The sequence below is a fragment of the Gymnoscopelus microlampas genome (assembly GCF_963454915.1).
Source record: "Gymnoscopelus microlampas genome assembly, chromosome: 6".
In the NCBI taxonomy this organism is placed as follows: domain Eukaryota; kingdom Metazoa; phylum Chordata; class Actinopteri; order Myctophiformes; family Myctophidae; genus Gymnoscopelus; species Gymnoscopelus microlampas.
Window position 1 is genome coordinate 25,731,410 of NC_139943.1, and position 25,423 is coordinate 25,756,832.

At 40.8% G+C, this 25,423-nt stretch overlaps 2 protein-coding genes across 3 annotated transcripts in view; both read right to left on the reverse strand.

Annotated features, from left to right (window-relative positions):
- The window catches only part of ano10b (anoctamin 10b), a 10,353-nt gene extending 4,393 nt beyond the window's left edge, over positions 1–5,960 (reverse strand). For both annotated transcript variants that reach the window (XM_084059762.1, XM_084059761.1), the window contains exons 1-8: positions 5,855–5,960; positions 5,685–5,760; positions 3,646–3,881; positions 3,095–3,268; positions 2,572–2,709; positions 1,532–1,648; positions 1,269–1,385; positions 1–284 (exon numbers count right to left, since the gene is read on the reverse strand). The exon at positions 1–284 is cut by the window's left edge and continues 58 nt beyond it. In XM_084059762.1, the coding sequence (XP_083915888.1) occupies positions 1–284; positions 1,269–1,385; positions 1,532–1,648; positions 2,572–2,709; positions 3,095–3,268; positions 3,646–3,874 (1,059 nt within the window). In that variant the 5' untranslated portion in view covers positions 3,875–3,881; positions 5,685–5,760; positions 5,855–5,960. The remainder of the gene's footprint in view (positions 285–1,268; positions 1,386–1,531; positions 1,649–2,571; positions 2,710–3,094; positions 3,269–3,645; positions 3,882–5,684; positions 5,761–5,854) is intronic.
- A 2,011-nt stretch (positions 5,961–7,971) lies between these two features.
- fa2h (fatty acid 2-hydroxylase) overlaps positions 7,972–25,423 on the reverse strand; it is a 35,354-nt gene continuing 17,902 nt past the window's right edge. The window contains exons 2-7 of the mRNA XM_084059371.1: positions 16,319–16,441; positions 12,555–12,697; positions 12,177–12,277; positions 11,884–12,056; positions 11,034–11,286; positions 7,972–10,393 (exon numbers count right to left, since the gene is read on the reverse strand). Coding sequence (XP_083915497.1) covers positions 10,326–10,393; positions 11,034–11,286; positions 11,884–12,056; positions 12,177–12,277; positions 12,555–12,697; positions 16,319–16,441 — 861 coding nt within the window. The 3' untranslated portion in view covers positions 7,972–10,325. The remainder of the gene's footprint in view (positions 10,394–11,033; positions 11,287–11,883; positions 12,057–12,176; positions 12,278–12,554; positions 12,698–16,318; positions 16,442–25,423) is intronic.

The window sequence follows — 25,423 nt, forward strand, 5'->3', positions numbered from 1 at the left end:
GTCGGGGAAAAGCGGCTCCACGCGGCCAGTAACGGGGTTGACCCCTAGGTCGCCATGGAAGCCGGGGCGGGGCTCGGTGAAGCGCTCGGCGAGGTGCAGAGACCCCCAGCGGTAGGAGAGCGAGGAGCTCCGCCGCTTCCACATCTCCATGACGACGGTGGACCACAGCATGCTGAAGACAGCCTGGATCATGTGGCCGCTGACAGTGAGCGAAGCTGAGTCATCATCGCTGCTGGTCTGCCCTGACCCAGAGAAGGACTCCAACGCCTCCTTCTGGACACCCACTGAATGACGTTTGAATAGCATACATACAGTACATGTTAATCCACTGGTTCTCAACCTTTTCTGGATTAGGGCCCACTTCAAAATCTCTAAAGCGTTCATGGCCCAACCATCTGATGAGTGGGCCGTCTGCATTTTCAGAGCATGTTTATTTTAATGATCAATGAACTGATTGTGTTCCACCTTGGATCAATGGGACTAACATGAACTTCCCACTGATGTCAGGACAGCAGAGTCACTGCCCATCTTTCGCCGCAGGCTGAAAACCCACCTCTTCAGGAAACACTACCCTTCCTCTTTGCCTGGCCTACTTGTTGTTAACTAGTTGTACGAATGCTTGTTTTTTGTTGTATTGTTTATTGGATCTTGTTTAGTCAATACAATTATTTGTCTTAGCTCATTTGATTTAGTTATTTTGTCTCATCTGTTTAAGGAAATAGGTAGCTGATATATTGCACTTTTACCTTAGCGCTAGGTATACTCTTGGTTGCTTGTTTTTGCAGAAAATGCACTTAAAACCTCTGGTGATTAGTAGTTTTCGTTCCCTACCTATGTTGATTGCACTTATTGTAAGTCGCTTTGGATAAAAGCGTCTGCTAAATGACTGTAATGTAATGTAATGTAATGTAACATACGTGTAGTGTACATTAAATGGAAATGGAAAAAAATGATGTTTTTTAAACTATTATTAATGTTATATTATCATTAAATCTTTTGCCAGTTATTGGGGGGCCCACTTGCAATATCCTCACTGGCCATCCTCAGTGGTTGAAGAACCACTGTGTTAACCTATTCTGCATGTCAATCTGTCATGTGATGACTTGATGGCATGTTGACCGCTGTACATGTCAGCTTCCTCTTCTGGCTATTCATTGATGATCATGTTGTTTTTTTGGTCCTATGATGTAAAATGTCTCGGTAAAACACAAAGACCAGCCATGATGCACAATAGCACAAGTACAGAAATACAGACACACGTACAGTACCTGAGAAGTAAGTGAGTGCTAGGCCTAGTATGGCTGGAGGCAGGAGAGACCAGGTGTAGAAATCCAGGAAGCTGAAGTAGAATGCCACGGTGCCTCCGAAATACGCCTGGACCGCATCTGAATAAACAGAGAAGCACAGATAGTTTATCTAAGCGCCTGTCATTGGTCAACATGCACCCACCCATCAATATTTTACAAAACTGTGTGTGTGTGTGTGCACGCGTGTGTGTGTGTGTGTGTGTGTGTATGTATGTTCCTCTTACCCAGTGGCTGTGCAAGCTGATTTGATGTGTACCAGGCCTTTCTGAGGGCCTTCAGTTTGTCTTGGTCATGGAGGGGCCACACATCCACTATTACACCTGCCTTCTGCAGCTTCTGCCCTGAAATACAATTTTAAGACAACATGTAGGTCAGAACCTAGTATACAGTTAGGCCAATGCTGTGATTTGAAACGATGGATACAGGGTACAAAACTCATTATGGAGCTATATATTACGAATAAAAGGATGTCTGTCATCTTCTCAATCATGACATTCTTTCATGAGTGCACTCTACATACTGTACAAAATAAGTAGCGCTTCTTCTTCTCTCTCTCTCTCTCTCTCTTGCTCTCTCACACAGACACACTCACTCTCTGCCTCTCTCCATCTTCCTCCCTCTCTGGCATGTGCTGTCCAGAGGCAATATAAGTACTTACAACTATCCAAACCGATGACAATTATTGTTTTGGGATTGCATGCAAAAAGGCATGGGGCTGGCCGGGTGATAAATCATTTATACGGTTCGTACATATCTATTCTTAGGGACAAATGGAAGAGAAATACTCGTACTGTAGAGCCGTGCAGAAGAACTAGAACTAGAGCTAGAACTGAATAAGTGTAAAGGCAGCTAAAACATAGAGTTATATGCATCTACACAGGGTCATTCCCACAAGGGCCTCAATAAAATACACACCCACAAGCACAATAACAAATGTGCACTCAACTCGCGTGTATACAAATGCACATGACAGTGGGTGGGTGGTAGTGCTAGGAATAACAATGTCCTGACTGAATGGAGATAAGAGAGAACTGCTGAGCTAAGCAAGTAATGACAGTAGAGAAACCCAAATAGGAATTTGTACAGTATATACAGTATACAGTACAGTATACTCAAACATGTGTCCAATTAGGGAAACAAAAAATAAAATATTTGTTGCTGTATGGCATGCCTACTTCTTCTTCATCTGCATGTCTAATTAAGATTTGGATGGGAAAATGCAAGCAGTTTGTAATCTACCAGCATGCCAAAGGTCCAGACTCACAGATGCTGTCTCGGCATTGCAGGGTGAGCCTGTCAGACAGTCCAGGTATCCTCAGGTCCCTCTGTGCTCGCAGACCTTCTAGTTCATACTTCACTATGTACTGCCGTTCTGCCAGGGTCAGGAACACCTGCAGGTCATCTAACATACACATTATAGACTGTTAACCTCATAGAGATGAACAACAATGACACAGTTTTGTTGGAAAACGTTATAACTGATCTACGTGTTTAATAACAGCGGACTATTTGGATACACACACTGTATAATATTTTCCCAGGTATAAAAGAATGGTTTGCAAATGTAATAGTCCCTCAAATCTTTCAAATATCCACATGATAATATTTTAAGGGGGACATTTTGTAACATTTTCAAATGGCAACTCTAGCCACTTTGCGTGGTAACTATACAGGAAAAGTAGATTATTTTAAACCATAAACTATATGGCCCAGTTAGGTTTCGCTAATTTCCCTTACCAGCAGAAACCAGCAATAAATGACTCAGACCAAGTTCAAAGTCCCTTTACCAGCATCTGTAAAGTTGTCTCTGTCGTGACAGGAGAAGGCGGCCATGTCTCCATTACGGTAGGTCTTACACAGCCCCAGCTCCTCAGTGGCACGCAGCAATGTACAGCGAGGAGCAGAGACTACGATGATGTCCCCACCAGCATCTTCACCAGGGTGGGCCAGTAATGCAGCACCTAGGGGGGTTAAGGCAGGTAGAGGGATGGGTGATAACAGGTGGAATGGCGGCAGAGAGGAGAGAAGAGAAGATTGTGCGTGTGCGTGTGCGTGTGTGTAGTGACGCTCGATGATAAGGTACATAGTCATTATAGAGGATATGCGTGTGACATCATCATCAAACCCGGAAGTTATGCAGGAATGCCTACTGAGTGTCAAAAAAATACTTTCTGGCCTTGACAGCCCATGCATCCAAACAGAAAAGTCATATCTGATTGCATTAAACAACACTAAACAATGTTAAACTCACTTTGCATGTTGCTTTGCCACTCGCTTTGCCACTCGATGTGCCATTCACTTTAAGCATGCGCATATCCTCTATTACATAATTTCTCACCTCCATCCTTCACTGAAGCTTCAATAAGTTTGATGAGCCACTTCTTGGTCCCTTCTTGGACCCATCCTCCCAGCTGCACCAGAGCTAACGGTTCAACCTGATCTGACTCACAGCAAGGGCAAGTGACCTGGGTCCAACCTGACCCAAGTCTCACTCCACCCAGAGCCTTTTCTCCTGGACTCTGCCTCTTCTGTGTTGAGTCACCACCATCACCTTCAATCGAGGTCATGATGAGGCTATTAAGAGGAAATGGAGGAGTGGAGTTAAAAAGGAAAGAATAATAATGAAAAAAATGTATATATTTAGCAAATGTAGTCTATCTATACTACAAGAGTGTATACATTTCTGTCAAGACTAAGGCTATGACAAAATAAAAAATAAAACCAGTGAAAGTATGGTGGATGGTGTCACCCCACGCCCACAGGAGCTTACACATGGCCTGGAAACTAGACGAACAGTGAGCTAGCCATGCCAGGCTAACTCACACACACCTGTGCCCACTTCCACACCTGTTTCCACTGAGTAGCCACAGAATGTATTGCCTCACTCATGCCACTTTTCTCTACCTGCTGATCAGACCAGTTTGCCCCTAGTCTAGCACGTTTTGACCAGAAGTTTATACCTGTTATTCGGCCTGTTTTTGACCCCTACCTGTATCTGGATTTTACCTTTGCCTAACGCCTTTGTACTTCAGCCTGTTAGGACAGATCCCCAGTGTTTTGAACCAGGACTGGACCCACAGGCTAAGGCTAAGCTTTACCCCTCTTGGACCAGGCGCCACGCAGCCTGCCCCCTCAGAACAGCAGTCTTCAATAAAGACTGTTGAACTTTGTACATTGCCTCCTGTGCATTTGGGTCCTATATCTGTTTGGTGTCCTGACTGATCGAGCGATAGTGAGGGGAAAATGGGAACATAGCTTCAAAGAAATATTTATGGACTGATCACACTAACTATTATTAAACTATTATTAAACTCTTGCTCAGGCCAAGAAGGAGTTTCTTAAAAAAGAAAAGAGAGTAAAATGTGAACAATGCAAACCCAAAAATATCATTCAAAAGGTGACCAAAGGTGTGTTTATAATTAAAAAAAAGCATAATTACATTTGGCATGAATAAGAAAATGTATTAAGTATTTTATTGTATTCTCACTACTATTCTACTTCACGATACCCTACTCTGTTATGTTCTTCACACAATCCATGGAATGGTGGTTACGTGTTAATTTAGTTGGCAGGTGTTTTATAATCATGTTGGAACGGACTATTAAGCTTATGACCAACAATGACAGTTTTGTTGGCAAACCTCATATCTCCCTGTTTATTAACAGGTGACTATTTGCACGCAGTACCTCCAAACATGAGTTGTATGTATACTCTTCCACCAGATAGTGTAGCAGACATTTTATAGTAGTCATTTGTTTTCATAGTTGAGTACAGTATGTACAGTACAGTCTTGATTGTATCATTTTATATGGTATATTGCATGCCATTACATTTTATATCACCATGACCATGTATTGCTACTAGAGTAGTTAGATAACTGATATTTGAGCAGACATACATTTGACTACTGTAATATGCTGTAATATACTGTATCAGAGATGTGACTTCTACATTGCCATCTATGGTCACACATTAGTGGGTATCCAAATGAAGGGACAGAGTTGCATGATGGCAAATAGCAGAACATTGCATATAGGCAGACAGGAGGGCAGAGACAATACTGAAGCCTAGTACTGTGTGTAATGTTGAGAGGAAACAGTGGTAGTTACTAAAGCACTACACAACAACAGCCGCTCTACTTCCTCTGACAACACATCACAGCTGAACAGAGATGAGACAGACAGAGAGAGTGCTGCATTGACTGACAGACAGAGGTAGTGTGAATACGAAGTTCGAAGGGAAGGGAATGCAAAAGTGGTATGGACTTAAGACTTGAGCCTAATCCTGCTTGAGTTATGCAGCTTATGGTGAGAGGAGGGGTAAGAAAGTGAGAGAGAAAGAGAAAGAGAGCATGACTCAGGAAACACAGTAGCCTACCTAATGGAGTGATGATGATGATGATGATGATGATGATACTATTCTGATCTGCAGTTGGTCAGCAGGTCCACACCCACTGCATGGGATCAACAGAAATAAAGAGAAGAGTTAATTCTACATACTTTATCTGACAAGGAAACAGAAACTAGACTCCAAATGCATGCACGTACCTTGCACGAGTGTGTGATCCACTTCTCCTGTCTGTGTGTTTGTGTGAATCTCTGTCTCTGAAAGTGTGTTTATGGCAGGAATGCGGTGAAACTTCCCCGGGCTAACAGGGTGTGGAGGGACTGTTTGGTTTACATCCAGGCTCCTCCCTTGCTGCTGCTTCCTCCATGAACGCTACTGCAGCAGCCCCAGGTCCTACTGCCCCACGTCCCCATCATGACTCACCCAGGCAAGAAATGTCAGCTGGGTTTGAACTTGAAGCCCAGAAATGTAGTGATTCTTTTAAAGAGTGCAGTTCCCATTAATGGCCCAGCAGATGTCACTATTTCCCCTCCTGCTGGCTGCAGAAGCATTTACACTCCATTCAAGTGAATGAGGTTTTGGGCGGACTTGACACTTAAAGGAGGAGTTCACCCAAAAAATGACTTATTTTCTATCAATTACACACCCCATGAAGCCTTGATTTCATGGATTTATTTTTGTTTTTGTGGCATTCCTAAGGAACAGGAGAACTGTTGTGCCTTTTTTTTGTCCTTTTGGTGAAGATTAGCTGCAGGTGCGGTGGTCTCGAAAAACATAAAGGTAAACTGACTGAAGGAGACTCGCTCACTGCATGGAGGTTGAGGAAAAACTCCTTAGACAAGACTTAAAGAAAAAACATTTTCTTTATTTTTAGATGCCCATAATGTGCTCGGTGCTCAGTGGATTAAAAAGCAAACGTTTCTGTCCTCCCAGGACCTTCGTCAGTGCTATAATAGTGGGTCACAGACAAATACACTGCTTTTATAGGGTGCTTGATCACCTCAGCTCAGGTGCTGAGGATCACTACTCAAGGTCATTACCATGGTTACCGTAGGGCGTGGACAAATCAATTGCAGACAGAAAAAACAGGATTACACATTTGTGTTACATTTGAATCATGAAGTTCACTATATAAACAGTTTATGCATCCAGCCCAGTCATGTCAGCATTCTTTTGATACACATTTTTGAAAAACATTTGTTAAAACAGTAACATTAGTAACATTTAAGGATTTTTTAAATACATTATACAAATTAGTACAAAATAAGATAAATGCAGGGTTCAAAGGTGGCATTCCTAAGACAATAATTTGATGACTGTGTGTATTTCCGGTAGGAGACACAAATAATCTACTTTGTGTCTCCTACCGGATACATTAGCCGGTAGGAGACGGGAATCAAATTATTAGTTTAGGAATGCGACAAAAACAAAAAATAATCCATGGATTCAAGGCTTCATAGGGTGTGCAATTGATAGAAAATAAGTCATTTTTTGGGTGAACTCATCCTTTAATTGTACAGTATTACCGTAGTAAACATTTTATGTTTTCAATCACTAGTTTAGTTATATGCGTCTAATAAATGATTAATTATTAACTATTAGGTTAAAGTAGGGTATGCTTCTAGGGCTTACTGAGTGAAGGCCCGCCCTCGCTGCCCTTTCAGCCAATAGCATTAGTTTCCGGTTGCTTTTCGCGACCGGAAGTAAAACTTAACCCACTCTTTCTGTTTTTGCCTGTGCACCACCTCCTTTTTTTGTGTAGAAACAGGAACTCGATTTGGCTCCTCTCCTTTCTTAGTCCACTTCCTCCCGTGTGCTTCTGTGTTTATTCCTACCAACAACAGCACTACATGTTTAGGGCAGTGGTGCTGGCTGATTCTGTTGTTAGCTGAATCTGTCTTGAGAGAGCGACATGATACTGACATGATACTGACCATGATAAGGCACCTTTTCACTTGTAGTTGAGTAATATTTGACCAGTAGTAGTCTATTTTGACTCAAGTACTGAGATAGACTAAATATGTTTTGTCTTCGATGTACACAAAATGCTCCGTTCAACTCATGTAACTGTGAACAGTCACCAGTTACGCACACGTGTGTGTGTGTGTGTCATCATTAAACAAATCATGTGTTGGTTTTTCAAAGGACATCATGTTTTTGTTTAGATGTGGGTTTTTATATGATTTTCCGTACATTGCTTCTTGTCATGTAAGTTTGGTTGTGTGAATTCTGGGAGGAAGACTGACTGCCTTGGCAGGCTAAAAGCAACTCAGGATCCGTGAAAGAAGAATTAAGAAAAGGGGAACAAACACCAGCATTTCAGAAATAGACCAACATTTATTTACAAATACATTTGCATAGACATTTATAATTCCAAAATAAAGGTTAAAAATATATTGTGGTAAACAAATTTTGTCAACATTATTTACGCTGCATAACTTACTGTATGCTGCAAATAGAAATTTTCACATATCAGAATCAAAGCAAGGCGTTGCATTGTTTAATTTCTTTCAGATAAATATTCATAAATAAGATCTGTATGCACTTTTTCCTTCCAACAGCCGGAAACATTTTTCTTTGCAAAGCAGCCATCACAATACGTTTTTCATTATGCTTCATTATTGTCACCTTCATCACCTTAACACATTACTTCATGACTTGATGTAAATTAGACAAAATATTGACTGTTGTAATGGCTTGTGAAACTGCATTGTGTAGTACAAGCACATTATGGTTTTACCTCTAGTGATACCCAAGCCATTTATTATTACTCATTTGGTGTTAAATTAGTAGTTATGAGCCCAACCCAGCACATTTGGAGCCCCTTAAACCCATTTAGAACTTGTTTTATTAGGTAGATACAGATGGATAAATTGTTGTCTGTATCTGGAACATTACTTGGTGAATTTTTAAGTGTAGACAGATACAAAAGTAGACTTATTTCTATGGTGCTGTAGATTGTCAGTGCAGTGGAACATTGATCGAATCAACTTAAATTTAAGTTTCAAATTATGAAACACAAATTTTGCCCATTTCTTACGTACGTACAAAACAATGTACGTATAAATAGTCTCAGGGTTCTATTCAAGCGAGCACATTGGCAGAAGGCGGTAGAAGTTCATAGAATTCTACATCTGCAGTTTTAATAAGGTTTAGTGAGCTTAATCACTTCAACGAATGTTAAGAGTGTCTGAGGATCCGCCAGCCTTTATCAGGACCTCCTGCTGTACAGTCAGATGCCTAATTGATCGTCATCCTGTGGGGATCTGCAGGGCCACCTCATACAGTAAGTACCCTTATCCTACGGTAGCGTAATTATAAAAATGAGATGACTATACGGTCATCAGCATTGAGATCCCTGCAGCAGGAAGTCTGATAGGCCGGCTTCATACCTTCAGCTCTGCCCCTGTAATGCCTTCATCCATTTTTAGCTGCATCTATCCATTCATCCATCCATCCATACATACATAGTACATCCATCCATCCATCCATCCATATGTTTCTCTATCCATCATTCTCTCTGTGTAACTGTTACAAAAGCAGTTAATCATCACAGAGCCCTGTGTAATCACAGCGAGAAGTCAAATCTCCTCACCTGTAAATCCTTTTTTGTTTTTATAAAATCTGCTCTTTGAAAATCTTTGTTGGAATATATCGACAAAAGAATGAAAAAGATTAAAGTAAGAAATATTTACAGTTAATCTAAGCTATCAGTAGTTTCTAGATAGAAGGATTAAAAGGAAATATATAGTATATCAACAGGCTTGAAAAAATATATAAATATACATTTCCAAAAGTGGCTTCAAACATTTAGAATACCTGAGACATGCCTTAATGATGTCATCTCACAGGTTATAATCAAAATTGTCCAAGATGACACGCACGTTTAAATATAAGTTATGAAATGCCCCTCAGTCCATCCAAATATCTGAAGCCAATATCTTAAATATCGTCTGTGTTTCTGTAGAAACACAGTTTCTTTATGAGACATCAGCGAATAAACAGCGAATAAACCTTCTGTAGGATGTTACACTCCTGCTTTTGAAGCAATTTGTGTTGTAGCAGCATTGCAAGCTAGTTTAGTGGCCAGTGAAAAAAACAGGAGCTGGGACAATAAGAGACTTTTGGACACTACACAATCTATTCTAAACACAGCTGTTGTTGAGTTCAGTAAAATATATCTGGGAACTCATCCTTTCCTCAGCTCACACCTCAAAGTGGGTGCGCGTGTGTGTGCGTGCGTGCGTGCGTGCGTGCGTGCGTGCGTATCTGTGTGTAGCCCTCTGTTTTCCTCCATGACCCAGGTCCCATCTCTGACATGATCTCTTGCTCTGATTGGCTACCAGGTTATAATTGATAATTTTACACTATGAAGAGATTTAAAAAAGTATCTGCAATAGGAAAGTGCTCCCACCAGTAAAAACATTGTAGAACAGAGGTCACATGAAGACATTCCACTACTTTGTGGAAAGAGACGTTGGCTATAGAATCAGTGGGTGATGCTTATAAGGTGTCAGAAATGTATCACTTTGCTTTGATATCGGAGATTCAGCTGCATAATGTGATATGTTTTTGTTTGTTTTTGTGCCAGGGTTACTATGGCATGTGGGCTGGTACATAGGGTAGTTGTTGATTCAAGTCATGTGTTCCTCCAGGAGAAACATTTCTGTTCTAGAATTTCTCATCAGGGATGACTGTATTGAAGGGATGGTCCCAGAACGTGGTGGTAATTCCAAACCCTGCATAGAGCAACACAAAAGAGACCAGTTAAAGAGACGGACAAACAAGGCAAGTAGGAACACATACAGGAGGATGAGCACACAGACTAATAGCAGACAGGTCAGTCAGAACGATAAACAGTGCAAATGGAACAAAAGGGTCCATTTGATTCCATTTGTACATTCAAATGGATATTGAGGATTTTTACTGTGTGTGTGAATAGTAACAATGGAGGTATATGTAGAGAGATAACGACTCTCTCATATCTTCAGTAAATGTGTTGAACAGTTATCGACTATTTTCCTAATTTCTAATTTACTCTTTAAAATGTTTTAGAGACAGTGCATAATGCACAGGCTGAACGCTCTTTCCCTTGTGCAACACTATGAGCGAGAAGCGTCTCTCCTAGCTTGTTCTACGCTTTATCTAGAGGGATGCTTGTGACAAAGTTAAAGTAAATTATTTGTAGGCTTAGTGCAATATGGATTTATAAAATATTTTGACCTTGCAATTTCATTTACTGTAGTGTACTGTATATGGTGCCAGACCCACTGTATATGGTGCCACACACCCACAGATGCAGACATAAGTTACAGGTTTCTCCGTTTTGTTCTATCCATCGCTTTCATTTGCCATTTCAGTCTTGCACAGCTTCCTCACCTGCCCTCTGATGCTCAAAGTGGTGTTTGACATGGTACGCCTTCAGGCTGTACATGTACGAGCCTCTCTTTGGTGAGCCATAATGAAGGTAGTAGTGGATCATATCGTACACCACGTAGCCACACAGCCCCCCGACAAACACGGGCATTCCCAGGTCCTCTGGGAGTGTTTTCTGGAGGGTGTAATAGAAAGCTCCCACGACAATGGAAGCCAGACCAGGTGGGAAGACCAGCCGAGAGCCGTCAAATGGAGACTGTAGAGAGGAGATACCAGGGGAGAGAACGACAAATCCAGTGTTATGTCGAGGACACTGGTATAAGCTACTCAAGCAATGAGTGAGGGTTGACATGGTATTGTTCAAATTAAAACCACAGAGTGGAGGAATTAGTATGGAATACAACAGTGGTTTTCTAACTTTTTGCGCAAAAGGCACACCAGAGGGCAAGTCAAAATCTAATATTTTAGATTCATAGTGAATATATCAGATCTACAAGCTCACAACGCACTGTTTTGATGGGTTTTTTTCATGACAATTTTTGAAAATTGCCAAACTTTTACATTTTGTTTATTTATTTACAAATAGATAAACAAAATGTAAAAGTTTGGGCTGTAATGACATGCCCAAGATACTGTAGTGAAGGCAGGTTTGAAGTGGTTAATATATACCTTTTTATGATATAGAAGTTGCCTCTGAAAAAATAATTCATAACTTTTTGTATAGTTTATACATACAGTATATTGCAATAACAATGTGTGGTTTTCACAAAACCCCAAGGCACACCTGGACTTGTCTCACGGCACACCAGAGTGCCCAGGCACATAGGCAATAGGACGTGTGGTACGCACGTACCTTATGGTGCTGTCCATGCAGCAGGAAGTGTATGGTGATGAGGTAGTAATTGTGGGCGGGGGGTTTCATGTGGAAGACAAAACGATGGATGCAGTACTCGATGAACGACCACAGAAACCAGCCCGCGAAGAACAGCAGGAGGAAACTGTATGCAGGGATCTGGACGGAGTAGTCTGGGAAGACATGCACACGTGCACATTCAAATGCATGCACATATACTGCACAGTGCAGAGATCATGAAAGCAAATGTGTGTGTGTGTGTGTGTGTGTGTGTGTGTGTGTGTGTGTGCTACCTGAGGTGAGGCTCAGCCTTGTGGTTTCCTGTGCTACAGTTGAAAAGCACTGCCAGCTAAAATAAAACGCAATAGGAAGCCACACTACTGGCACCCAGTACCTAGAGAGAGAATGAAAGAGGGAGAGAGAGAGAGAGAGAGAGAGAGAGAGAGAGAGAGAGAGAGAGAGAGAGAGAGAGAGAGAGAGAGAGGGGGGGGGGGGGAGAGAGAGAGAGAGAGAGAGAGAGAGAGAGAGAGAGAGAGAGAGAGAGAGAGAGTCACAGAGAGACAGTGATGGGGACAGAGAAAACAGAGAGTACACAAAATGTATCCAAATGTGTACATTAGGTATGCTGCTGCCTTGCCGAAGGGCTTCTGTCTTTTGAGTTCCCATCTTACCAGGAAGTCTTAGTGCTGGCCTCCAGAAAGGGGTTTCCGAAGAGTCTAATTGGCCGATCAACAGGCTGGTGGACCCATGTGTCATATTTCTCTCCCAGGTAGCCCACCTGCCATGCCAGGGGTTTGCGCCAGTCCACCAGGTCCTGGCAGGAAAACACACATTTAAGTCTGACGTACAGTACAGGTATATGTTGCTGTACTGGAGCTAGTGAAACATACCTGTTAAGCCACTCAAGACACACAGTATGTCTGCCATGACACTAGTGTCCACAAGATGGCAGGAGAGAGCTAAAGATAGATAAACCACAGACCAAACCAAACCAGTAAGAGGGGGCAGTGTGTGCGTGTATGTATGTATTCATGCACCTGTGTGTTCTACACACATGTGCTTGTTTACAGAAAAACAAACAACAAAACAAGCCTAAGGTTTTTGTGTGTGTGTGTGTGTATGTGTGTGTGTGTGTGTGTGTGTGTGTGTGTGTGTGTGTGTGTGTGTGTGTGTGTGTGTGTGAGAGGGGGGGGTGCAGATAATCAGTTAGATATCAATCCTTGGTTGATGCTGTTGTTGCCGATGATATCAAAGGACTCACTTTGTGAAGTGATTCCATGTAGTTTTTTCACTTATGTTTTATTGAAATCAAAAAACAAACATACAAACAAGGGTACATACAAAAAGAAAACAAAAAAGGCATGACAAGACAAAAGGGCTGCATTCTAATCTACTGCTAGGGTTAGTTCACTTTAGTGCAATGCGAATAAACAATGCAAAACTCACCGGCAGGTATTTCACTATTCATTAAACAATGCAAAACTCGCCGGCGAGTATTTCACTATTCATATCATTGATTAATCATTCATACAGGTCGATGCCCATAATCAGGGCTAAAAATCAACCTTGTTCTGAATAAAAAATGTAAGATTTGCCATGTAAGATTTGTGTTTTCTTTTGTGTGGCTGTACTCATGCCAAAGACAATAGATTGAAAAAAAAAATCGGGGCAAATTAATCCCACATAGAATGCTCTTTAGAATCATATAGTCTTGGTTACTATACCTACAGTGTTAACAGTTAGAAGCCAAAACTTAAAACCATATGCTGCAACATTCAACTACTTGAAGGACTGTTAGCGTGAAGGACTGTTAATAGTAAAAAAATAATTAAGTGTGATTTATACTTGGTTGCGAGTCATGTCGTGCCCTAAAATAGCCGATCTACAAGCTCACATTGTGTCGCACTGAGAGGCGTTGACCTTGTAGATATTTTTGGTCCAAAACACCAACATTACTCTCTAGACCCTGAAGGCCCAATTTTTGCCGGTGCCTTACCCATTATCCCTAAACTTTTTGCCCTTTTTTAAAACTATTTTTAAAAACATTTTCAAATAGTTCAACTAGCCGATCTACATCGACACATTGTGAGCTTGTAGATTGGCTATTTGAACTATTTGAAAATGTTTTTAAAAATAGTAAAAAATGGCAAAGAAGTTTAGGGAATAATGGGTAACGCACCGGCGAAAATAGGGCCCTGAACATTCACAGTGAACATTCTTTGACTTGCCCTTGACCATAGAAACCACCTATTATTTGGTTTGCTAGTAGTACTTACAAATTTAACGGACCTTTCTGTCAAGCATTCACTCCAAATAAAGTATGCATGCTCTAAAACACACCTCTATCATTAATATTATTATTATTACACTTATTATTATTATTATTATTATTATTATTATTAACTATACCATCTGAAAAAAAGAAAATATAAACTACAACAGGCCTGCTTAATTAATGAATGTACTTCTGTAGTACATCAGTTCCTCTGACTAAGGTAAGAATCTGTGCTGTGTATTTTGCAGAAAGTCAGCAGGTTACAACAATAAATGGCCTTAACAATGACTCCATTTTTATCTCTGGAATCCAGAAATCCAAGCAGTGAGAATACTGACAGTATTAAAGATGTTGCCAACTGCTGTCATAGCATCACTCAGCATTGTGTGCATACCTAGTGCACACACACGCGCACACGCGCACACACACACACACACACACACACACACACACACACACACACACACACACACACACACACACACACACACACACACACACACACACACACACACACACACACGCGCAGTCACCCACACGCGCAGTCACCCACACGCACACGCACACACGACAAGTGAAATTCCTATCCTGACCTGTACCAGTACATTTCCAGCAGTATGATCGGATTTGCACAAAACATTATGTAAAGGTTGTTCCTGGGCCAAAAAAGGACGGCTAAACTTTTCACACTGATTGGACCCATTTTCTTTTGGCATTTTATCTGCTTTATTTATATAGGTCAGTGTAGAGACACAGGAAACCTAGGTCAGAGAGAGGGGTGACATACAAGACATTACGGGAGTCCTCACACTCCGGGAGTCCTCACAACCTGAAGGAGCATAATGGTCAGTGCACTGACTGACTGAGCTACAGTGTAGTTAGAAACAACTAATCTGTGTCTGTGCCCCGCCAATATCGATCTTATCCAATAGATGTTATACCTGACAACAGTGTAAACAAGACAAACTGGTTGAGTGTGTCACTATCATCAACCACTACAAAGATCTGACACCTGACATCTGTCAGGATTTCTTTCCTAAATGTATTGTAGATGTTGAAAAGTGCTAACGTGATAAAACAATCACGTTAGACACACACGCGCGGGCAAGGCTGCATTCCAGTAAAGTGATCTAACTTTCTGAACTCGCCTGATTGTTATATGTTCTACTATTCGCCTTTACCCACTTAGTTTTTATACACCATTACTGAAGATTATTTGTGATTATTAAAATCGCATTGTGTCAATATTTAGTGAAACCTCAAATGATCATCCCCACAATATTGATTTTGAGGTATTTGGCCAAAAATATCATGATATATTTTGTCCATATCATATCTGTGTGTGCGGTGTGTGTGTGTGTGTGTGTGTGTGTGTGTGTGTGTGTGTGTGTGTGTGTGTGTGTGTGTGTGTGTGTGTGTGTGTGTGTGTGTGTGTGTGTGTGTGTGTGTGTGTGTGTGTGTGCCTGCATGCGTGCCGTGTGTGTGTGCATGTGAATGAGTACATGTATTGTACGCGCACATATTTTTGTCTCACTCTCCTGGAATGTTGTAGTCATGGGACAATGCCAGAGAGGACATGGAGAGAAAGGTGAATGAACTAATGTCTGTTGAACCTTCCCCCCACCCCTCTCTGTGGTCACCTCTCACTCTGTCATCCAATTGCTTTCAATCCTGTTTTGAATATTGAGATTGAGATTTGAATCTCCGTGACAACTTTTGTCAAAAAGATTCAGAGATAGATACCGTAAGAAGCACTTGCAAACAAACTTACAGAAAGACACATGTTGGTTTTACATTTTGGGTGGTGACATCAAACCCACCTTTTCATTAATGAATGAATGCTAACCTTAAGGTTAGCATTCATTCATTAATGAAAATGTGGGTTGGACCCTCTTGCGTCAGGTTAGATAACATTTTGTTTCATTTTTCATTGTTATCTTAACTCCTTGTGTACTTTCCCCCCAAAGACAAATACAAAAGCTAAACAACAACACACGCGCGCACGCACGCACGCACGCACGCACGCACGCACGCACGCACGCACGCACGCACGCACGCACGCACGCACGCACGCACGCACGCACGCACGCACGCACACACACACACACACACACACACACACACACACACACACACACACACACACACACACACACACACCTTGTCGAGGTCTACAGAGCTGCAGCGGTTGTATGAGCAGTTGTCATCCTCCGTCTTGATGTCGTCTTTGGTCCTCTCCTCCTCTACTGTCTTCTGTGGGGTCGTCCTCCTCTCCCTCAGTGTCTGAGGAAGACAAAGCGACTGTGATTAATGACAGAAAGACAGTGTGACATTTAAAGAATGGAGAGGTGCACAGGGACATCTTGTCAGCTTGGAGAGATGGGGGTAAAAGGTTCTCAGGAATCAGGATACATTTGAAGAAGAAAATAATAATTTTGGAACACAGAAACATCTTTTTACAACAGATTTTACACTGAATATACAGTATGGTTTATATTTTCTCACAACAGTGCTTGTTTTTAAATGTTGTGACAAAAGGATGTTATGGCACTGGAAATGAATCAAGACAAAACAAGGTTTCAAAATGATCACAAATGTACAGTAAAGTTGGGATTTTGGGAACAAAGAATGTGTGTTTTCTTAATTGTCCAGCTCAAAAATCTGTGCTTTCCAGGATAGGTGAAAAGTTATTTTAGCGTGATGTATTTGTTTCTTGTTACACCTACTATATTATGTAAACTTGTCATGTACAGTATAGCTAAATGCGTTTGAAAGTGTTTTAAAATGTTGCAACAGTTGCAACATTTTAATGCTTGAACACACACACACACACACACACACACACACACACACACACACACACACACACACACACACACACACACACACACACACACAAATAGTTTCAATGTTTTGTGTTGCTGGGTGCAGTATCTTCCATTATATAAATCTCATCTTTATGACAGTATAGTTGGGTATTTGATGGCTGCATGATTGTGCCTGGGCCATCTCTATAATGTACTTTGTTTGTTTCTCTCTTGAGTAATTTCTACACAGTAAAATCCTAAGCATTAAACTTAGCCATTTGTAACACTGAAAAAGTACAAATGTAACCAAATGGATCCTTACGGGTCCATTACTTAAATTAACTCTCAGGATTTTACTGCGTAGGCCTAATCTTTCAGTACCATGGAGCGATGGCGGAATGGCCACACACCTGTGTGTGAAGTGAGTCATTATAGTGTCCATTTGTCTTTTATGATTGCCCTTTGCTCTTCCGTGTCAGTGTCATGTAACGTGTGTTATAAACATATTTTATGCTGCTTGGTCACTGCAACAATGAAACTGTGATGGGTCACACAGCATATCACACTTGTCATGTTCATGTTTGTTTGGACTAACACACATCTTTCAATATTCCTTTAACCTGTTATCACCCGGTGCATCACACACGCTAAAGGTTACAGTATAATACTCTTTCATCCCAGATGAAAGAGTCCAAACCAGGTCATGGACCTGCAGTATTTCTGTGGACTCCACAGGACTCCATGTTTGGAGAGTAAAGTAAAGTAAGTAAAGTAAGCAGCTTTGGGAAACAAAGAAACAAACAGGAGCGTATGCCAACAATACGTTTATCTTGTAGTGAATCTAGTCCACATTTGCCTCGCCCTCGGGCAATAGATATCTTATAGTAGGCAAAACGTCTTAATTTAATCCATGTATACACTAATGTACACATGTACGCACACACACACACACACACACACACACACACACACACACACACACTGGGAGTCGACTCTGGTGTACAAATACATCACAACACAAGGAAGCATTTCCTGCAGTCTAAAACAAAGATGCAGAACAAATAACGAACAAACAAAACATCTCCCTCCCCTTATCTGTGATTGGCTGCCAGTGGTCTTCCTTTCAGTCACTCAGGATGTTGGCTTAAGTATCCTACACATTGTGTATAGTGTTGCTTTCATGTGGTGTTGGATAGACGGTCTACACAAGTGTCCCTGCAGGAAGTGCCGCATGAATACCTTATTATTATGTCGTAGAATCAAGTCGGAGAAATGGAAAGTCAGGATGCAACACAAATGTAATGTAATCACAATTCAACAGGGAAATCAACACACATTAGCTGGCTTTGTTAACACAGACAATGTTCTGATACAGCGTAAAGATACAGTGTAAAGTTGTTTAGGTGCTGTGTTAAATATGTATTTCCTCTCTTCTTCTGCCTCACGTAGGAATTGGTAGCAGCCCTGTAGGTACTAAATGTCAGAAGCTACAGTATATCCAGTGGTGGAAAAAGTACTAAAATGTTTTACTTAAGTAAAATATCAATACTGCAATATAGAAATACTCTGTTAGGGCACGCTCCCACCGCACTTTTATTTTACCTCTGGGGCGGAATCTGCCAATGCTTTGTCAATGCAAATGCGTGGATTCATGGTCTTGTGGATTTTTTCCAGGAATCCACACATTTGCATTGACAAAGCATTGGCAGATTCCGCCCCAGAGGTAAAATAAAAGTGTGGTGGGAGCGCGCCCTTACAAGCAAAAAGTCCGGAATTCAAAATGTACTTGACTAAAAGTACAAAAGCATTGGCATCAAAATGTACTTAAAGTGCCAAAAGTAAAAGTACTCATTATGCAGAATGTCCCATTTCAAGTTTTCAAATGTATAAAAACGCATTGTGAGCTTGTAGATCGCCTATTTTCGAATGGCCAAAATGTATATAGGGCTTGTAATAATAATCAAAATCTATAAAGTAACTAGTACCGTAACTAAAGTTTTCAAATAATTGTAGTGGAGTAAAAGTACAATATTTGCCTCTGAGATGCAGTGGAGTAAAAGTAAAAGCACAGAAAATAGGAAATACCCAACTTAAGTAAAAATGCCTCAAAATTGTACTTAAGTACAGTACTTGAGAAATTGTACTTAGTTACTTTCCACCACTGATGGAAGACCAATCAAACACCTCCGACGGAGTCCCAGTTATGACGTATCCCAGACTCAGAGAAACCTATGACCCATCATCACCCGAAAGCACCATCGGTCGAGTGAGATATTTATCAGGCGGGTAGTTTCCACTAAACAGATGATTAACTTTAGACAGACACACACTCACACCCATGCGCGTGCATGTGTGCTGTATGTACACAGTTCCCATCTCTTAGCTTACTTGTACTCCCTTGGCAAACCAACACCGCACAGGTAACTCTATACGTCAACATTCACCCTGTGGTCTAACTCTAAACCACAAACACACTGCAAACACAAACGCGCGCGCTTGCATGCACACACACCACGGCCCTCTATCATAACTTTATCCATCATTCATCCATCTCATGTCTTAGACTGATACAATTTTAAATTATTGAATTATTAGTTATATAGTGATTGGAATCAAATGTAGTTTTGGTTGTAAATGTTATACTACATAGAGAAGTATTATGTAAGTCAAATATTATGCAATAAGATTGTTACATTGCATACAGTAGCATTGTAGACAGTCATGCAAAGTCATATCAAAACATGAAAGCTCATTAGATGGCACATACAATTGGGGAACACAGAAAATGGTGTATGCTGAAGAAGGCACGTACACACACACACACACACACACACACACACACACACACACACACACACACACACACACACACACACACACACACTCACACACACATCCGGGCAGAATCATAAATCCATTTTAGGGAAAGAAGTAAGCCGACACACCCTCTGTATCAGCAGCAACCTGTTGAGGTTATGAGCCTTTGGATAATATTTGATTTTGTCATCCGATATTCCCATCGTGTATATATAATACTACTGTATGTACACTTTATGAAGGGTCTTTAAAGGATACCTTGAGGCCACGGATCCTAATGAAGAGCCTAATGAGTCTAGCAAATCACAATGGGTATCGTATGTCAGGTGTGTGTGTGTGTGTGTGTGTGTGTGTGTGTGTGTGTGTGTGTGTGTGTGTGTGTGTGTGTGTGTGTGTGTGTGTGTGTGTGTGTGTGTGTGTGTGTGTGTGTGTGTGTGTGTGTGTGTGTGTGTGTGTGTATGTGACAACGCTGACAGGACTAGCAATAACAACAGAGCTTATTAAAAAAGGGATTGTTATTGGATGTTCATGTGACCATGACCAAACAGCCATTCAATGTATTGTGTGATCTGTGATTTATGTTTTGTGATTTTTTTTGTATCCTGATGGCTGCTTGGTACAAAATACATTTCCGCAAGGACAATAAAGCATCTATCTATTTATCTATCTACCTATCTATTCTGCCATTATGTCAGGTTGAAGACAAATGTTCAAATAGCGTGCCGTACAGTCATCATACGACAGCGCTTCTGTCTACTTGCAGTGATGGATATACTCCCTCCTCTCCTCTCTGTCTCCTCAGCAGCACAGTAAGGCAGTGGTTCTCAAACTTTTTAATGTCAAGGACCCCCAAATTGACACTTATTAGCCCGCGGACCCACATTTGAAAAGATAAGCCAGGGACCCCCATAAGAGAAGAGTTTTTTTACGGCTCTAGCAGGGATTCTCAACCACAATTCATATCGTAAAATCAATGTTAATTTAACTCTGAGAGTGTACAAATGGAACCAAATGGACCCTAACAGGTCCATTTGGTTCCATTTGTACACTCTCAGAGTTACAGACTCATAAGAGTCCATTTGGTTCCTGTCCATCATTTAGCTGGGGACCCCCTGGAACCCCCTCAAGTACCCCTGGGGGTCCCCGGACCCCACTTTGAGAACCAATGCAGTAAGGATCAGTGATCACAGTGCATGACTGAACTTCACCACGCCCGCATTGAGGAGCACCAGGGCTGAAAATATATTGGAACCGATATTCAGAACCAATAACTTACTTAATCTAGCTCATGTAGGGTAATCAAATGTATATAATTTGTTGCTGACGGGCAGAAACCAGCTAACTCCATTTTGACGCTTTTGCATTTTTTTTCCATAAATCAGTGCTATTGAACACCCTTTACGTCTGTGTGTTGTAGTGATGAGCGGGCCGACCCGTAACCCGCGGCGCGGGTGGGTCGAGTCAGGATTTCAGAGGCAATTATGCGGGCTGCGGGTGAGCGGGTCAGCCTCTCACACGCAAAAAAAATTAAAAAAATCACATGCTCTTGTTTTGTCTTTATTCCTAATAAGAATAAGAATAATAACAATAAAACAGTTTGAATACACTTGGGGTGTATACTTGAAGATTATTTTCCTTCATGATTTTACCGTTTTTTTTTTTACCGCGGGTCGCGGGGCGGGTTGAGGCGGGTTGGGTTCCGTGGCGGGGCGGGGCGGGGCGGGTCATGAAAAAACCCGACCCGCACATCACTAGTGTGTTGGTAAAACAAATATTGAACCAATGAAGAGTATTAAAAAGCACTCCTGACAAAACCAGCTAAGTTGGCTGACTCCAGGCTCCACCTCCTTTTGACCTCCAACCTCATTGTGAGCTTGGAGGTCCATTTAGCTGTTCTTATCAATGATGAACAAAACCTCCTAACTCCACGTTTTGTTTCGTTAACTGGTTTCTGCCCGACAGCAGAGATATATAATAATCGAGAATCACTTTTTTTCACAAATCAACACGAAAATACTTTTTTGTAATCGTCTAAATCGATTAGTCTGATTAACCACTTAACCCTGTATTATACTTTGTTGTGCAATGGTGTCGTGAGCTTGTAGATGCAACATTAAAATGCAGGCTAACATGAACAAATGAAAGTTAACAAAATGGCCACTCATCCATATAAACACACGTATATTAGCCACACACATCAGCACACTCATTTTGCATGTATTGCACATTACAATATGAAGGCCAATTACAACTTGTTTGACACAGCACAACACAGAGGCTTACTCTCCAAGGAGCTGACAATGGAAACAAAACGGTAGTTATAGAAACTATCATTACAGGCCTCAGTCACATCCGACCATTACGAAGGCATAGACAATAAAAGTTTAACGGACAGTACGTTCAGCACTTTGAATCGCCGACACAGCCACACAGGAGTTACAGCGTAATGACTATACAATTATGTTGTTTGTTGTTAGTTTTATTTAGAGTATTTGCCAAGTACATCCATACATTTGTACCTTTTGGTGTGGGAGGAAACCGGAGCACCCACGCGAAAACAGGGAGAACACAAAAACTCCACACAGAAAAGCCCCAGTCGGGTTTTGATTGATTGATTGATTGATTTGAATATTTTATTTACTGCAAAAATTCCTGACAGTGCATCGCGGGTTCGAGTCCTGTTCCCGACGATCTTTACTGCATGTCTCTCCCCCCATCTCTCTCTCCCTGTTTCCTGTCCATCTCCACTTTCCACTATAAATAAAGGCAGAAAAGCCCCAAAAAATACCTTAAAAAAAAAAAAAAAGGCCAACGTTTTCATTGTGGTCCATATGAACATCTACAGTACATACAGTACATAGGCAACAATGCAACATACAAACGGTACAAAATGTACAAAACGTTTGGGTTCAAACCTAAACTTGCTGTGAGACAATAGTGCTGCTAACCACCGTGTCACTTTGTCCTTCTAAACTGTATATTGTATACTAAAATACAAATTAATACATGCTATATGTATCATTTTGTTGCTGTCGGGCAGAAACCTTGTATCTCCATATTTCAACGTTTTATATATTTTTGTAAATTAATGCCCTACTTTGTCATACACTACAGCATCACACATAAGTAGCAAAATAGCCAATCTTTTCTTTTAAGTGAAAATGGTCAAATGTGTCTGTGTGTGGTTTTATAAATCCTGAACTATCTATCTATCTATACTTTTCTGTGATACAAAATGCAGAGCAGTAGTGTTAAATATTACAGCTCAATGATCTCTATTGCACTGTAATGTGCGTGTGTGTGTGCATGTGCATGTGCGTAATAATGACTTGGCATGACTTGGCTATGGAGAAATGAGAACAGATAGCAGGCCTACATCTGCTGAGAAAGATTAGAGGGAGTTAAGAACAAATAGCTTATTATCTGTGGCTCTGTCATAATCCACGAAGTAAGTGAGACAAATAATGTAGGCTTGTGGCAGTGGTTCATTATATTATATTATTATATTTATTTCTCTACAGGAAACACACATTTTTAAAGGAGTTTCCTCAAGTATTGTATAAGAAATCATTAAAAAAACGTCTTACTGTAAGCAATGTTCATGCATCCTAATATACCATAAGTGGTGTATAAACAATGTGTATTTTTGTATATGAGACATCTTGCCAAAGCTTCTGTAATACATTTTACAAAGAGTTTACAATATGCTTTACAGGGTAGGAAAAGAAAAAGAACCGCAGTAAAAAGCTAAGAATAAAAGGTCATAAAACAGAACCATACAGAACAGAGAAGAAAACACTACTATATGCTTCAACTTCTGACCAATCTGTGGGAATCACTAGTGCAGTGACCAAGTCCGCCCTTCCCACCTAGCTTCCCTACCACGAATGTTAGTATGTTTTACTGCAAACTCCATGTCTAGTTTAAGGTTTCATGGGTTTAGTTCAATGTTGTTAAAAAGAAGCATGTTTAGTATCATCAAGAATGTCACCAGATGGGCATATGACATTGGTGGTTAATGAGATGGCTGTCCCCTTGTGTGACACATAGGATTCTGTGTTGATATCACATGTTGTTGTCGACGGTCTTTTTGTTGGAGCATTGCTTGACCCCAGGCTCACCTGACAATAAACTGAACACTGAGAAGGACTTCTTGAATCCTGTCTATTTATTCTATTGGTGCCAGACAATTAAACAAATCATAATTTCAGCTAACACATTCAATTATGTTTCTATGGATGCCAGGTCAAGCCAGAGGTACCGCAGACGATTCAAACCCCATGTCTCTGCTTTTGCAGCACATCTCTTTCAGTAGACTATTCCTAATTTGCAGTAGAGAGGGGCAAAAAGGACGACAGAGAACGTCCAAAGTATGAAAATTCAAAATTCAAAGCCAAAGTCAGCCAAAATAAATGAATAATTGCAGCCAAATTGAAAAACACTTTTTTTTTACGAGGACATTGTTTGTACCTAGGCCTGTTGAATAACCAGGAATTTCCAGGCTAACCACAGTAACACCTGAATTAAGACATTACTGCTGACCATTTTCCAAAGCACTGTGATTTGTTTGGTCTTCAAGGCAGCTAATGTTTTTCATTCCATGTTTTACGTTATTGCTGTGTTTTATGTCTAGGGCATAGTATATTGTGTAGACAGACATGCATTTATACTGGTATGGTCCTTTAATACTGGAATGGCTAGAGTGATTGTATTGCTTTATATCCATGTTTAACTAAATAAAATGTTGTTCAGGCAGGAAAAATAAGAGCACTGTTTGGCTGTGGCAAACATTATTGTAAGGATATAATACTTCCCTTGTGATTTTTGTACATGACAGAATGTGTAGGAGAGAGGAGGGATGTAATTAGGTCAATTGCTCTACTTTGGACCGCCAACCTTTAACACATATGCAGCTTCAGACACTGTGCCAAAACCTTAGCAACCGTCTTCAAGATCAATAGAATTCACTAATATGCAATTTTAATCACTGTTCTACCATCATGGGGATCTACAGGCTAAAACAAAAATGTATATGTGTATATTTTTCATTCTGAAACTCCTCCCACCAAAGTTTGAATAAGAATTTGATTCACACTCCATGCTCCCCACTAACATGGTGAGCATGGCAAAAATAAACCACAAAATGCTAAGAAATTGAATTGTAAAGAAGTAAAGTTTACAAAGACGGAACTTCTCAAAACTCAACCCGACTTCTCCTCTGACTCATGTCTTTCTGTACATCTTTCTCTCACTGCTACATTTTCCACTCCTTTGTCCAACAAACAAACAACATGTAACCACAGAGTTGTTGACAGAGAGAGACCTTCAGTCACAAGCTGTTACTTAAACACTGAAAATAAGAGAAGTGCCTGTGTACACTCTTCAGTTCTGAGTCAAGACAATGACCGGTATGCTTGTCCTATTCACATAACTCTCACACCCAACCTGCCCATTGTCATATATTGACTGTAGTGTATTGTATAAAAGACATGAAGGAATACATTCATTAAGCTCTTCTAGTAGTCAATATTTAAACCATCCGAAGAATAACTAATGCAAATAGCTATCCTATTCTAACTTTGTTCCCTATTCATTACTCGTTGGTATGTTTTATTGCAAACTCCATGTTTAGTTTAAAGTT